General features: G+C 39.5%; 1 protein-coding gene across 1 annotated transcript in view; it reads left to right on the plus strand.

Annotated features, from left to right (window-relative positions):
- The window catches only part of CTNNA2 (catenin alpha 2), a 1,386,686-nt gene that overhangs the window by 1,278,277 nt on the left and 93,059 nt on the right, over positions 1-15,350 (plus strand). The window contains exon 12 of the mRNA XM_069583081.1: positions 2,074-2,274. Coding sequence (XP_069439182.1) covers positions 2,074-2,274 — 201 coding nt within the window. The remainder of the gene's footprint in view (positions 1-2,073; positions 2,275-15,350) is intronic.

The following is a 15,350-nucleotide window of genomic DNA, read 5'->3' on the forward strand; positions in this document are numbered from 1 at the left end:
CTTTCTCAAAGAGGAGTCATTTCAGAACTTAAAACTTTCCCAACTTATCCTTTTCTTTAAATGCATGTACAGAAATTTCTGAGGGTAGAAAAAGGCAAGGCAAGGAGTCTTATCTCAGGCTGTTTCGAAAACGCAAGCTTTTCTTAATTTTCTTCCACCGGGCCTGCCTCTCTGCCACCTTTCTCCCTGCCATTCCTTTGTGCATCTCATTATTACCAGCAATACGAAAAGGCTTTGGCTTCTGCTGATAACACTGTACAGTCCAACCGCAGTGGTACAAGTGCCGTGGCATGCTATGACAGGAAAATGAACAGGCGCTGTCAGGAAGCTGGCCTTGGCAGGACCCGCTGGAGCGTGCCTTTGGACTTGACAATCGGAGGCAGCAGGCACCTTTCCACAGATGGGCTTGACAAATAATGACACAGCCCACTCTGTCCTGCTGGTGGACTGTGGATACAGCCCAATAGTTGGGGAAACTACTTCTCATCTCCTCTGTAAGCTGGAGCCAAAACATTTGCATCAGTAAATTGCAGGTTTGGCCCAGGAGATATTTTGGAATGGCATTAATGACATTTTATGTATCAGTTTCTTCTTAAGGGAATTCTGGCAGGAAACTCTATTTTGGAGGCAACAATAAAAAAGTTTTTTTTTTAAGGGATAGTTTTGTTTTTCTTTCTTTTTTTCATGCTACCTGAGTACTTAATTTGTCCATATGAAAAGCAACAAGTTTGGGGAGCAGTGATGCTAGCTATTAACATTACAGAAATGAAACCAATTTTCTGATGTGGTCTGGGCTCATAAAAAAGTGAAACGACTGTGTTAGAGCACTTAAACTTTTTCCACTGGGCAAAAACTACCATTTTTAATATTGTTTTAAAATGAGTGTCTTGGCTTTAACCATGTGACAGTTTAATTCTTGGGTTTGGCTCACAAAATAACAGGCATCTAAGATCTGAAAAAGCTATTAACTCAATCACATAATGTCTATAAGTTTTGTTTTGTTTGCCTCTTCCTCTTTCATTTACTTTTTTTTAACTCCAGGGTCTTGAGTTTGTTCCCTTAAAACATTCACAGACTGAACTTTGCTTATGATTTTGGAAACTGTAGTTTTAGAGCTAATAATAATGAAGTCGTTTGGTTGTCAGTGATTTAACATGATTACATCTTTTCTGAAAGAATAAGACTGCAAAAATTTAAGGACGTTTATCACAAATTATGTTGCCGGCAAATCTTTTATGATTTTAAAAACTATGCTTCACATTCAGGCATAATATCCAAAGTACCTAAGGGGTTCACCCCAACAATGTAACCCTCTCTGAAATGCACATGCTTTCTATTATTACTTTCCCTTCGATGTTATTTTCTTGTTGGAACATCATCCCTCTATCTCCTTACTTAATGAATTCTTTCTCTTGAAAATACCTTAGAGTACAAATATATAATTGTCCCCTTTCAAAGGACATATTTTTTCAGTATTTCTTCTTTTCTCTTGGAATGTTTATTATGTATTTATTTTTTGTCCAAGCTGGGTCTTCATTGCTCCTCGGGCATTTCTCCAGTTGTGGTGAGGGAGGGCTACTCTCTAGTTGTGCTGCACGAACTTTGCATTACAGTGTCTTCTCTTGTTGTAGAGCACAGTCTTTAGGGTGAACAGGCTTCAGTAGTTGTGGCACATGGGCTTACTTGCCCCACAGCATGTAGGATCTTCCTGGATCAGGAGTCAAACCCGTGTCTCCTGCATTGGCAGGCAGATTCTTTACCACTGAGCCACAAGGGAGGCCTTCTGATTGGTTTTTAACTGTGTCAGTGATATAAAGGGCTTCCCTGATACCTTGTTCGGTACAGAATACTCCTGCAATGCAGGAGAGCAGGGCTAGATTCCTGAGTCGGGAAGATTCCCTGGGGAAAAAAAAAGGCAACTCACTCCAGTATTCTTGCCTGGGAAATCCCATGGACAGTAGAGCCTGGCAGGCTATAGTCCATGGGGTCGTAAGAGTCAGACACAACTTAATGACTAAACCACTGCCCCCAGTGATATAAAATCATGTAAATGTGAATGTGTCCTCTCCACAGAAAACCATATCTTGGAGGATGTGAACAAATGTGTGATCGCCCTTCAGGAGGGGGATGTGGACACTCTGGACCGGACTGCAGGGGCCATCAGGGGCCGGGCTGCTCGAGTTATACACATCATCAATGCTGAGATGGAGAACTACGAAGCTGGTGTTTATACTGAGAAGGTGCTGGAAGCTACAAAACTGCTATCTGAGACAGGTAACCATGGATATTAGATTCGACCAAAATGTCAGCCCCATGATGAATTTCCATACCTGAATAAATCTGTTTCATTGTTTCCTGTAGGTCTTTATGCTTCTAAATCACACATGATCATAAAATTGGTGTTCTTTATTTCTTGAGTTTGAATTGGAATACTTTAGCAGAATCACAATTTATTGTTTTTGCAGTATATACTGCTCTACAGTTTTTGTGTATAATCATTTGATTCTCACAAGGACCTTATGAAGTAGGCAGATTTTTTATTATCTCCCCTTATGAATGTGAAAGTGGAATTTTGAATGAGATAAGAGACTGGAAAAAGGTCACGAGTCTAGAGAATAGTGAGTATGTGATTGGAACTTGGAATTTTGAACTTGAAAAGCATTTCTCTGTTTCTTGAGAACATAGGACTATGAGAAAGGACCATGCACAACCGGGGGAAAGCATAAAGGCTTTCAGTAGTACATGGATATGAAGTGATCACAGGAGATAGTGGTTACTGAAAAGGGGCTAGACTTTCAGTATATGCCCAACTCCACTGGTGAAAGTCTGCATATCCTCTTTCAGGGGTACGTGGCTGCCCTCTGGGGAATCATGGTCTTGATGAGACACAGTTACTTATGACAGGGAGCCTGTCATAGTTCTCTAATCCACTGAGATGGAAAAAAGACTTGCTTCCACTGAGTTAACACAACAGCCCATAACTTTGGATAGTTATGTCAATGACTGACCTATTTTTTAGTAGTTTTTGCTCTTAAGTGATGTCTCTTGGCTTCAGACCCTTTCTAAAATCCCTCGTGTCTTGTGTATTGATATGTATGTGTCTTAGTTGCTCAGTTGTGTCTGGCTTTTTGTGATCCCATGGACTGTAGCCTGCCAGGCTCCTCTGTCTATGGAATTCTCCAAGCAAGAATATTGGAGTGGAGTGCCATTCCCTTCTCCAAGGGATCCCAACCCAGGGATCAAACCCAGTCTCCTGCACTACGGGCAGATTCTTTACTGTCTGAGCCAGCAAGGAAGTCCATTAATATATGGGGGAATGAAAGTAGAAAGTCCAGGGAAGGAGAGAAGATGAATAGAATTTAACTCTATATGTTGGCTGGAGTTATGAATGGGTAACAAATCGAGTTCTGTGTATACATAGAAGGAACTCACCTCAGCTTCAGTGGGAATTGTCTCTGGTCTGTACATGAATTTTGGAGCCCGCTGCTACTGCTGCTGCTGCTGCTAAGTTGCTTCAGTCGTGTCCAACTCTGTGCGACCCCATAGATGGCAGCCCACCAGGCTCCGCTGTCCCTAGGATTCTCTAGGCAAGAACACTGAAGTGGGTTGCCATTTCCTTCTCCAATGCATGAAAGTGAAAAGTGAAAGTGAAGTCTCTCAGCGTGTCCAACTCTTAGCGACCCCATGGACTGCAGCCCAACAGGTACCTCCGTCCATGGGATTTTCCAGGCAAGAGTACTGGAGAGGGGTGCCATTGCTAGGCTTTTAAAAACAGACGTATCTCTGAAAAGTCAGATATAGCAGTGTTCTAAGTTCTACATGATAAGACATGTTAATAGAAATATGTTTCCTTCTACAGGGAAAGGATATTTACAAAGACTTCTGTAGCTATTTGCTAGTCTAGAATAGCAAGGAGAAACAATAGGTAAACAGACGTTGGTTGCTCACTCTGAAATATATGCAGAAAGGGAATAGGGTCATATCACATATCACCCATATCTAGGGATTGTTGCTCTTGAGAAGCCTGACAGACTTAGAATTAGAAATAATAATGACAATAATACGATATATCTACATTTTAATTAGGGGCTTCCCTGGTGACTTGGATTGTAAAGAATTTGCCTGCAATGTGGAAGACCTGGGTCTGATCCCTGGGCCAGGAAGATCCCCTGGAGAAAGGAACGGCACAGTGGAGTGGACCGGTGTTCTTGCCTGGAGAGTTTCATGGACAGAGGAGCCTGGCAGGCTACAGTCCATGGCTCAGCCACTAACACTTTCACATTTTAACTCATGCTTCCCTGATGGCTCAGAGGGCAAATATCTGCCTGCAATACAGGAGACACAGGAAACATGGGCTCAATCTCTGGGTCAGGAAGATCCCCTGGAGGAGGAAAAGACAACCCACTCCAGTATTCTTGCCTGGAAAAATCTCTCGTGGGCTACAATCCAAAGAGTTGCAAAGAGTCGAGTCAGACACAACTGAACGACTAAGGCCCCCCACACAGTTTAATTAACTGAAATTCAGCACTATTTTCTTTCAAATAGACTTGCCCTTTGCATTCACTAGAGCAACACAGTGCAAGTCATACAGTGTTACTTTACTCATTTAAAAGAATTAGAAACAGGTATTTTGGGGCTTTCCTGATGGTCCAGTGATTGAGACTTCCACTTTTCAATGCAGAGTATGCGGGTTCAATCCCTGATTGGGAAGCTAAGATCCTACGTGCCCTGGGGCCAAAAAACTGAAACATTAAACAGAAGCAATATTGTGACAAATTTAATAAAGACATAAAGACTTTTATAATGGTCCCCTTCAAAAAAATCTTAAAAAAAAGAAAATAATTATTTTACTCTCCAGTATATGTTGTTTTTTTATTCCCCCATTCACCCTTAAAGGGACCCTCTCACATTTCTGCAGTTCTCAGTTCCTGACCCATTGCTTCTATTATGTTATGAAGTCTCAGCTTCATGAGGTATATCTGATACATAGCAGCATTTCCTCCAGTCTGACACTGAGTGAAGAGTATCCAAGAAGGGTGGAGGACATGGAGGCAGAATTCTCAGCTCACAACTGTTTGGAATTGATGATTGTAGCAGATAACACCCAGAGCTAGTTTACATGTGATTTTGTGCATACAAAAACTTCAAACATTGTTTAAGAAACATTCTGGAACTTTTTCTTATTGCATCTTAGAGTGCTTTAATGAACAGCAGGAGTGGTACCCATGGGGTCAAAATCTACATAAAGGCAAGGACAGTGTGCTTAGTTGAGTGAAATATTTTAACATAATTTTCACCCAAAGTCTTAAAATGTAAATAATATTCTGGTTGAATTTTTTTTTTTTCACTGAAAAAAAAATCAATGAAACAGAGCAATCTACCCTGGATTATTGTTGCTAATCAAGATTTTGCTCTTATTTGCTAATTTTCAAATCTTTAAAAATTATCATCTCAGCCCTTCTTTTGCAGTGATTGAATACTCTGAGCACTTAACTAAAGGCACCTTCCTGCTTCTGATTTCCCCATCCAAGTCTTAATTGAAAAGAAGAGAAGAACAAGGAATTTAGATTCTTCCTGTTTTTCATCCTTTATTGAAGATCACTAGGAAAGCAGCCAGGTAGAAGAGACTGAAATAGACAGATTATAAATAACTAGCAGAAAATATAAGAATACATGTCAAGGAAAAGTAGATATTAGTGGGCTAAGAACTAGAATATACAAGGTGTATAAATTATTTTCCTTCTATCTTCACTGGTTCTTTTCTTTCCTAAACAAGAACAGTATTGTTTTTTTATGGGTAACTGGAGAGATTGTCTAAGAAATGAAAGCAAAAATTTAGCTGTTAGTAGGACCATTGACATATATACTGATTCCTCATGGAGGAAGAATGCCTCTGTTTGTCATTCCTATGATGAAGCCCACTGGCTATCTCATGTAGAACATGAGGTTTAAAAATGTATAATATAATGGTGACTTAGGCTTCCCTGGTGGTTCAGTGCTAAAGAATCCTACCAATGCGGGATATGTGGGTTTGATTTCTGGGTTGGGAAGATCCCTTGAAGAAGCAAATGGTAACCCACTCAAGTATTCTTGCCTGGGAAATCCCATGAACAGAGGAGCCTGGCAGGCTATATATAGTTCATGGGGCCACAAAAGAGTCAAATATGACGTAGCACCTAAACAACAAGAATATGGTGACTTAATACCTAGAATTTCTCCATGAGAAATGATTAAATATACAAGCTAATAAAAAACTCTAGCTGTTAATTCACTGGTTGCTAATTAGAATTGTTGGGGAATGTACTGCTGCTAAGTCGCTTCAGTTGTGTCTGACTCTGTGCGACCCCATAGACAGCAGCCCACCAGTTTCCCCGGTCCCTAGGATTCTCAAGGCAAGAATACTGGAATGGGTTGCCATTTCCTTCTCCAATGCATGAAAGTGAAGAGTGAAAGTGAAGTCTCTCAGCGTGTCCAACTCTTAGCGACCCCATGGACTGCAACCCACCAGGCTCCTGTGTCCATGGGATTTTCCAGGCAAGAGTACTGGAGTGGGGTGCCATTGCCTTCTCTGAGGGGGAATGTACTAGGACATGGAATTTGAAGAAGAACAGGTCAGTTCTGTAATTATGGTTATACAGAGTTTTGTTGGTTATATAGATTTTATAAAATGGATTAGTCCCCTTGTCTGTGTCTGGCTATGCTTAGGAGACCCACATCCTCAAAATAAAAGCTCCTATGCTGGCACTATTGGTAATGAACCTGCCTGTAGGAGATGTAAGGGACACAGATTAGATCCATGGGTCAGAAAGATCCCCTGGAGGAGGGCATGGCAACCCACTCCAGTATTCTTGCCTGGAAGTTGCTTCAGTGGTGCTTGATTCTCTGCGATCCTATGTACTGTAGCCCACCATGTTCCTCTGTCCATGAGATTCTCCAGGCAAGAGTACTAGAGTGAGTTGCCATGCCCTCCTCTAGAAATCTTCTCAACCCAGGGAGAGAACTTGCATCACTTATGTCTCTTGCATTGGCCAGGTGGTGGTGGGGTGTTCTTTATCACTCATGTCACGTGGGAAGCCCCCCAAACTCCTATTCAGATCACTAATACCCAAGGCCCAGAGAAAATGGAAGGTGACACCACATCCCTCCAACCTTTTAAAGATGAAGCTCACCCGTCGACAGGACCCAGACGAATCACCCTGGACCCTCAGATAGAGGAAGATTCCTCTATATGATCAAAAGACAGGGGGGAACGTTGGGACCTGACCTGAGCCATGACAGGCTCGATGGGCCACACTAACCCTAAGCCTCAGGTTCTTGTAAGCATGAGTCATAATTCTAAGAAGCCCCACCAAGGTCCCCGATGACGCCAAGGTCCCCAATGACACCAAGGTCCCTGATGACACCAAGGTCCCCCCTAATGACGCCAAGGTTAAGTCATTCACCACGATGACCCAAGGTTGAGTCAATCACCACATGCCAACTACACTATTGCTAAGACAAAAGACCGCCTGTATATAAGCAGCTGTGATTCAGAGCTCGGGGCTCTCGTCAAGACTCCACTGTGCTGGATGAGACTTGAGCCCTAGCTCGAGCTAGCAATAAACCCCTTTATGCTTTTGCATTGCTGTGGACGTCTTATTCTCTCAGTTTTGGGGACTCGGACACCGGGCATAACATTTTGCTCCTGATTTTTTTTTTTTTTAAATCTTGTGCAGTCACTTTTTTTTATACGAGTTTGTCAGACTTTGTCCTGAGACTACATTTTATTTGGGGGAGAGAACACAGGGCAGTGGGCAAGGAGTGGAAGGTGCCAAGAAAAGGGGGGAAAAGGAAGAACCAGGATATGGAAGACAGATCACTATGTTTTCTCTTGCCTTGTCACTCAGTTTTATTTCTGAGTTGTTAGATTGAAGACTCTAAGGCAGATGTTCTCAGCCTCTGTACTTTTTACACTTGAGTCTTGGTAGTTTTTTCTTGGGGTGGAGGGAGCTATCTTGTGGATTAAAGATGCTTGGCGTCCCTGGCCTCACCACACTAGATACTTGTAGAACCTCTTCCTTTCCCACTTCAAATTGTGACAAAGATGGCTCTAGACATTGCTAGATGTTCTTGGGGTGGACAAAATAATCCTCACTTACGATAACTGCCACAAGAGAAAGAAATATTCCAAAATAAGAGCAAGTTTAAATAAGGCAAAATGGAGCCTCTGTATGATGGCCGTAGGGTATGGTGACGAGAGCGGAGTGAGAGTCTGTTACAACGAATGAAAAAAAAGGGCAGAATGTTCAAAGAGGCTTGACTAGACCAGAGTTGGATGCTAATGGGATTTGCAAATACAGGCCAATCTCTGTTTTAACATGTAAATGATGCATGTGAGGGGCTCTGTAGAGACCAGCTTTACCAACTGACTACCTTCACTAAGTGACTAAAAATCGAGAAAGTTCCAAAGAGTGACGAGACAGTTTGTATTTTATTTTCGATAAATTACTCAGTAAAGAGTAAGTAAAATTTTTTTGAAATGTATGTTTTGTTTTGATATGAAAGCTGAGTTACTTTTGAAAACACAATTTTGTGGATTATTAGTATGTTAAAATTTTAGGATGACATTGAATAAAAATGTGCCTATTTATTTTTTATAAATCTAATGTACGCTGATGGAAGCACCATAAACATGATGTACATCAGACTGACTAAATACTTAGATATTTAATTGCCTCTTTAGTAAAAACTGAATTATAACAAATTGCCAATAGCTTGGTAGTGAGTGCACACCCAATGAGATCCATCTTTAGAGATCTTATTTCCAAAGTCAGGTGGCTGTGGAAAGTGGAAAAGGGTGTACATTCAATAATGTTATGCTTAGATATATAGAGAGAAGCTTGTTCTTCACTGAACAGATTACGTTGAAATGCATTTTTGTAAGTTTGATGGCTGATGCAAATTTGTAGCAATGTCTATATCATCAGATTGAGAGAGCTTTGGAACCATGCCATCAGTTCCTTCTTCAGAAGGGACCAAAAAATGGATATTTAAAAAAAAATCAGTCTCTTTAATGAGCATTCTATTATTAATCACTTCATATATGAAGATTAAAATTCCATTATTTTGGAAAACACGTGGACCAAACAGATGGTGTAAATTTTTTTTTTTTTAATCAAGACTTTTAAAAGAGCAGTTAAATGTTCACAGAAATGTTGAGGGGAAGGTATCAAGATTTTCCATATTCCCTTCATTCTGCACATGGAGTGTGTCTCCCATTATCAACATCTCCTACCAGAGTGGTACATATTTTACCCTTGATGAACCTACATTGAAACATTATAATCACCCAAAGTCCACAGTTTACATTTTGGCTCATTCTTGGTGTTCTATATTTTGTGGGTTTTGGACTAATACATAATGGCATACACCCATCATGATGGTATCATGCAATGTGTTCCTCACTGCCCTAAAAATTCACTGTACTCTATTAATCCCTCTCCCCCTCCCAATCTCCTGACAAACACGTGTCTTTTTACTTTTTCCATAGTTTTGTAATTTCTAGAATGTCATATAATTGGGATCATATAGTTTGTAGCCTTTTCAGATTGACTTTTCTGACTTGGTAGAGATGGTATAATTTTTACTTTCATACTTCTGTTAAAGTAAAGTTTTCCTAAGAGAGGTTTTTTTTTTTTTACATCATTTCTATATATTTTGCCCAGAAAATGTAAGAGGAACAAATAGAAAGTACCCAAACTGGATATGATAATGAGGGATACCATTGTGTTCGTACCATGTAGATAATGAAATCCAGGTAAGAAGTCAGAAGAACTCTATTCCTTGACTTCTACCAACTAAATGTGACCTTACATAAATTAGTTCATGCCCCTGAGCCTCAGCTTGATGTTTTGTCATCTAAGTATGGTCAATATTGTTTATTTTGTTTATATGTGTTTCACTGTGTGCTTGCTTCTTGACTGAACTCAACATGGACAATCATTGTCCACGAATCCTCTGCATAAACCCTCTGCTCTATCTGGACAGGTGTATTCATTTTTCTCCAGGCAAAACACATCCAGGCTGTTCTCACTCGCTTTGCTGCATCTTCACCATTTTTCCTCCTCCTCTACATCTGTGTATTGAAATTATACTTATGAGCTGACTCAAGTTTCAGTTGGAGGCAACAAGGATCTATTTCTGAGTCTGATGACATTTAATATGTTTTCTTCAGTGTCAGTGGTCCACAGATAGATTGTCAGTTCTTAGAGGCAGATGTTCTTATATGTGCGTAGGGCCTAAACTTGTATCATCACACCATTAGATCCCCTGGAGAAGGGAATGGCTACCCACTCCAGTATTCTTGCCTGGAGAATTCCATGGACAGAGGAACCGGGCAGGCTCACAAAGGATTAGACACAACTGACGGACTGACACTTTCACTTTTTTCAGCTTTAATATGTATGTATTGATTAACTCAATACAAAAAATAGGATATGACTTTTTTTTTTTCAGTAGAGAATAGCAGCCTAGGGCTTATAACTCAAGATTCCAGGATTAAGAGAAACACTTTCTTTCACCTGCTTTTCTACATATCAAAGGAGAATAATGTTGGCCAGTGGGGAGTATGCTTATTTCACTTGATCTGATTTCCTTTTTTTTTTTTTAATTGTTCCACTCTCAGAAATTAATAGAATGAATGTACAGAGAAGTAGAAGAATATATTGCGTGCTAAGTTACTTCATTCATGTCCATCTCTTTGTGACCCTATGAACTGTACCCCACTATGCTCCTTTGTCAATTAGATTCTCCAGACAAGAATACTGGAGTGGGTTGCCATGCTCTTCTCAAGTGGAAAAATATAGTAGACCCAAAATACATTATGAACCAATTCAATGTAATTAAGATTTATACAATTTTCATACAAAAGTAGGATACGAATTCTATTCAAATTCCCATAGACTATAAACTAGGAGACACTGGAACATATCCAGAGACATAAGACCAGGTACAGAAATTTCGTCATCTAAAGGTACAGATCATACAGAGTCTGTTCTCTTATTATTGTGGAGTTATGTTAGAAACCAATATCAAAAGATATTTGAAAATAACACACATATTTTAAAATGCAGTGTGACATTTACCAAGAGGCATCTTTGACTTAGCTATTAAAAGTCTCAATAAAGTTAAAAGACTGAAAAAAACACAGAGGATGATTAAAGAGAAGAAAGAAATTAATATTAAAATGAGAAATTAGTATCAAAGATAGTTTAAAGAAATCCATGTATTTGGAAATTAAATGCCCACTTTTAAATGAGGGATATATCTAAGAAGCTATAACAATGAAAATTAGAAAATATTTGTAATAGAATAAAGATGAAAAGAAAATTTACCAGAATTTATTGCATGCAGCTGAAGCTGCTCAATGCAATTAAATACAATGTGTAGTTTTAAATAAGGTATGAAAGCAAATAATGAACACAAGTATAAAATTTTGTGTGATCTGAGCAAAATTTTTACTTTAATAATACTGTGTCACATGTTAATTTCCTGTTTTTATTTTTTTACAAAATAATATTTATATTCTCAGAATTGGATTAGAAGTTTCAAGCTTCATTCAAATTTTTTTTAATCACTAAGATAATAAATTTTCTAGATTTTTAGCAATAATACTAGATGCCAAAATACATGGAAATATATCAAAATTTTGTTTGAATATAAATTAGAAATCTAGCATTCTGTTCATACTAGGTTAAACAAGTAGAATTAAAATATCATAAGTTTTTAGATGGGCAAAAATTCCTGTTTTCTAAAATATTATACATTCTCTTTATATATATATATATATATATACACATATGTATATATATATATATATATACACATATGTATATATATATACAGGAAAATGAAGTCGCTCAGTCGTGTCCAACTCTTTGCAACCCCATGGACTGTAGCCTACCAGGCTCCTCCGTCCATGGGATTTTCCAGGCAATAGTCCTGGAATGGCTTGCCATTTCCTTCTCCAGGGATCTTCCCAACCCAGGGATCAAATCCGGGTCTCCTGCATTGTAGACAGACGCTTTACCGTCTGAGCCGCCAGGGAAGTATGTGTATATATATATATACATGGTTAGTAAAGACTTAAGAAAGAACATTAAGAAAAAGAGATGGAGAAATTGGAAAACATAAACTAAATGAAATGGGAGCACTGAATATGAAGTAGAAAAAGTGAAACAAGCTAGATAAAAGTAAAAGACTGTCGTATTCACTTGATCTGATTTCTGTTGCTAGTGGCATCAAGTGTTATGATTTGATATGTCAAAGTGACCTGCCTATCCCTATGGACAGAGGGTATGGACAGAAGTAAGATCAGTACCAGAAGAAGGTGGCAGGACCAGATTATTGGAAAGACAAAAATATTAGATATTAGACCTGGAAAGCCTATTACAGTCTTTACTTCTCTGTAACTGACCTTGAAATTAGATTATGAAAGTAATGAATTTCAACAGAAGCTATAATGACTGAGATTGTTCAGCCTCAACTTCCTAATATATTTTAAATGCATTTTAATATAACTCTAACTATTGGTGTAGACCATTTTATTTCTCCCTGAAAGGTCAAAATCATTGCAATATGGAGGAAATGTCTTACTTATTGGTGGTTGTGGTGTTCATGGAGGTAGGAAGTCAGAAGTGTAGGAGGAATGAGAGGGAAATTTCGTTCATGTAATAGCCCTTAAACAGGCAACATGTGTTTGTCTCAAACCCTCGACTGAAACCTACATACGTGAAGTATTGTACAGATCTGGCTGATGGTGTTTAATATTTATTTGTTTTATCTTGAACGCAAATGTAAGGTTTCTTGCTCAGAGAGTAAATTTCTTTCTTAGTAACAGTCACCTTGCCAGAACCTTCCCTGTGCTTCATTCTACTTTTCAAGGCAGTGTGATGAGGGCAGATAAATTCTGTCTACATGAAGGAGGTCCATACTACAGGGAAAGAACCACAAAATTATAAATGTGGGAGCTTATATAGGAATTATTCAGCTGCCTCCCTCCCTGTCCTGAGGAGGAGAGAAAAACCTTCACTCTTTAATGTTAATAAACTCCCTTCAGGAAAGACTCCCCAGGTTGTTACAACTCTTCGGAATACAAATGAATGGCTCCTGTGGCTTCAGTCCCTTTTGAAATGTAAATGCATGTCTCTGGGGAGAAAGTGAAAGTGACATGGCTCAGTCATATCCAACTTTTTGCGACCCCATGGACTGTAGCCTACCAGGTTCCTCTGTCCATGGGATTTTCCAGGCAAGAGTATTGGGGTGGGTTGCCATTTTCTTCAGAGGATCTTCCTGATCCAGGGATCGAACCTGAGTCTCCCGCATTGTAGGCAGACATATTACCGTCTGAGCCACCAGGGAAGTCCCTCTATTAGAGAGTTCATATTCCCTATGACATTATCAGTTGTCTGGGGACTCTGCTTTCAAAAATACCTATAATAGTTTAAACATGGTCCCTTGTTTCTTTATTTTAGCTTTACCGAGGTATAATTGATATGCCAAAAAATTAAAACCTGTAAATCTCCCTCCAGGTTATTTTACCATTTTAGGACTTCTATTGAATTATCCCTTGAACCAGGTTACCAGTCATTTTTGCTTAGAAAGTTCTGTCCATGCAATGCAGAAATATGAAAATATCTTCTCTATGCTGACTGGTTTGTACACAATATGTTCTGCTAGAATTAGACATGACCAGCTCTCTCAGGGAGAGGGACTCTAGGTGGTTCTAACTCTAGAACCATCTGAGATAAATACAATTTGAGAAAGGAAGAGAAAACAATTTTAGCCTGATAATAAGTTTCCAGCATGGAAGTGGAGATGGCATAGGGTGGATATAGGATGGCTCACAATCACACACTTAAGCAACAACACAGTGAAATAAACAGCCCTTTTCTAGTGTCCAATTTTCAAAGTAAAACTAAAAATGTATTTCAGTGTGAAGTAGTCCAATATCCTCACCCACACTAACATCGCTGCAGAGGTAACTGATGTTGCCGACTGCAGATACAACATAATATAAAGTTGGACCTCTTTATGTGCGATTTGAATCCCTTGAGGGAATGCAGGAAATGCAGGACAGTTCTTGGAGAGCCAATGACGTAGGGGAGTAATCAAATGGACACCAAGGTGGACTGAAAAAGTCAGGGGAGGATAAGGGAAGCTGTTAAGACACCGCTGGGTTTCTAGTCCAGGTGACCTACAGAGATAGGTTAGAAACTCAGGAATGGAAGGTTCAACGAGGATGCTCCTGTGCAGGTAGAAGAAGCAGGTCAGCATCAACTTTGGGTAAAAGCTAGGTGTGAGATGCTGAGTGGATCTCTTTGGCTAGGGCTCAGGAATTTCCCAGAAATCCACGAACACACATAAAGGATAACATTAGTGGTTAAAGAAGTAGCAGCTGCAGGTTTTAAGAACTGTTGAAAGGAGTGCAGAGCGGGAAAGTAGTTTGGATACAGAATGTGTGTGTTGTGTGTATGGAGTTTAGAAATGGGTAGGGGAAAGAGGATAGGGATAGATAAGGTGACTTACTATTCATTTGGCATGTGTTGTATTTAGCATTCGGAGAATTCTACTCTAGCCAACACTGTATAAAATTTGTTGAGTTAATAAAATACAATATCAAAGCTTTTTTTCCCCTTAAGGAATTTCAAAGGCATCTGGCCCAGCGTTCCTGGAACATATCATTGCCACTTTATCATTGTCAGTTAAATCTAGGCATTGACTGGCTTTCCAGTAAAACAGAGGTACCTGGTTAAAGGACACATTGGCCATTTAATTATTGTTTTCTAATGACCAGGCCACAATAAACTGTGGAAAATTCTGAAAGAGATGGGAATACCAGACCACCTAACCTGCCTCTTGAGAAATCTGTATGCAGGTCAGGAAGCAACAGTTAGAACTGGACATGGAACCACAGACTGGTTCCAAATAGGAAAAGGACTACATCAAGGCTGTATATTGTCACCCTGCTTATTTAACTTCTATGCAGAGTACATCATGAGAAACACTGGACTGGAAGAAACACAAGCTGGAATCAAGATTGCTGGGAGGAATTTCAGTAACCTCAGATATGCAGATGATACCACCCTTATGGCAGAAAGTGAAGAGGAACTAAAAAGCCTCTTGATGAAAGTGAAAGAGGAGAGCAAAAAAGTTGGCTTAAAGTTCAACATTCAGAAAACTAAGATCATGGCATCTGGTCCCATCACTTCATGGGAAACAGATGGTAAAACAGTGGAAACAGTGTCAGACTTTATTTTTTTGGGCTCCAAAATCACTGCAGATGGCGACTGCACCCATGAAATTAAAAGACG

The sequence above is a fragment of the Ovis canadensis genome, chromosome 3, assembly GCF_042477335.2.
Source record: "Ovis canadensis isolate MfBH-ARS-UI-01 breed Bighorn chromosome 3, ARS-UI_OviCan_v2, whole genome shotgun sequence".
NCBI classification, from domain to species: Eukaryota; Metazoa; Chordata; class Mammalia; order Artiodactyla; family Bovidae; genus Ovis; species Ovis canadensis.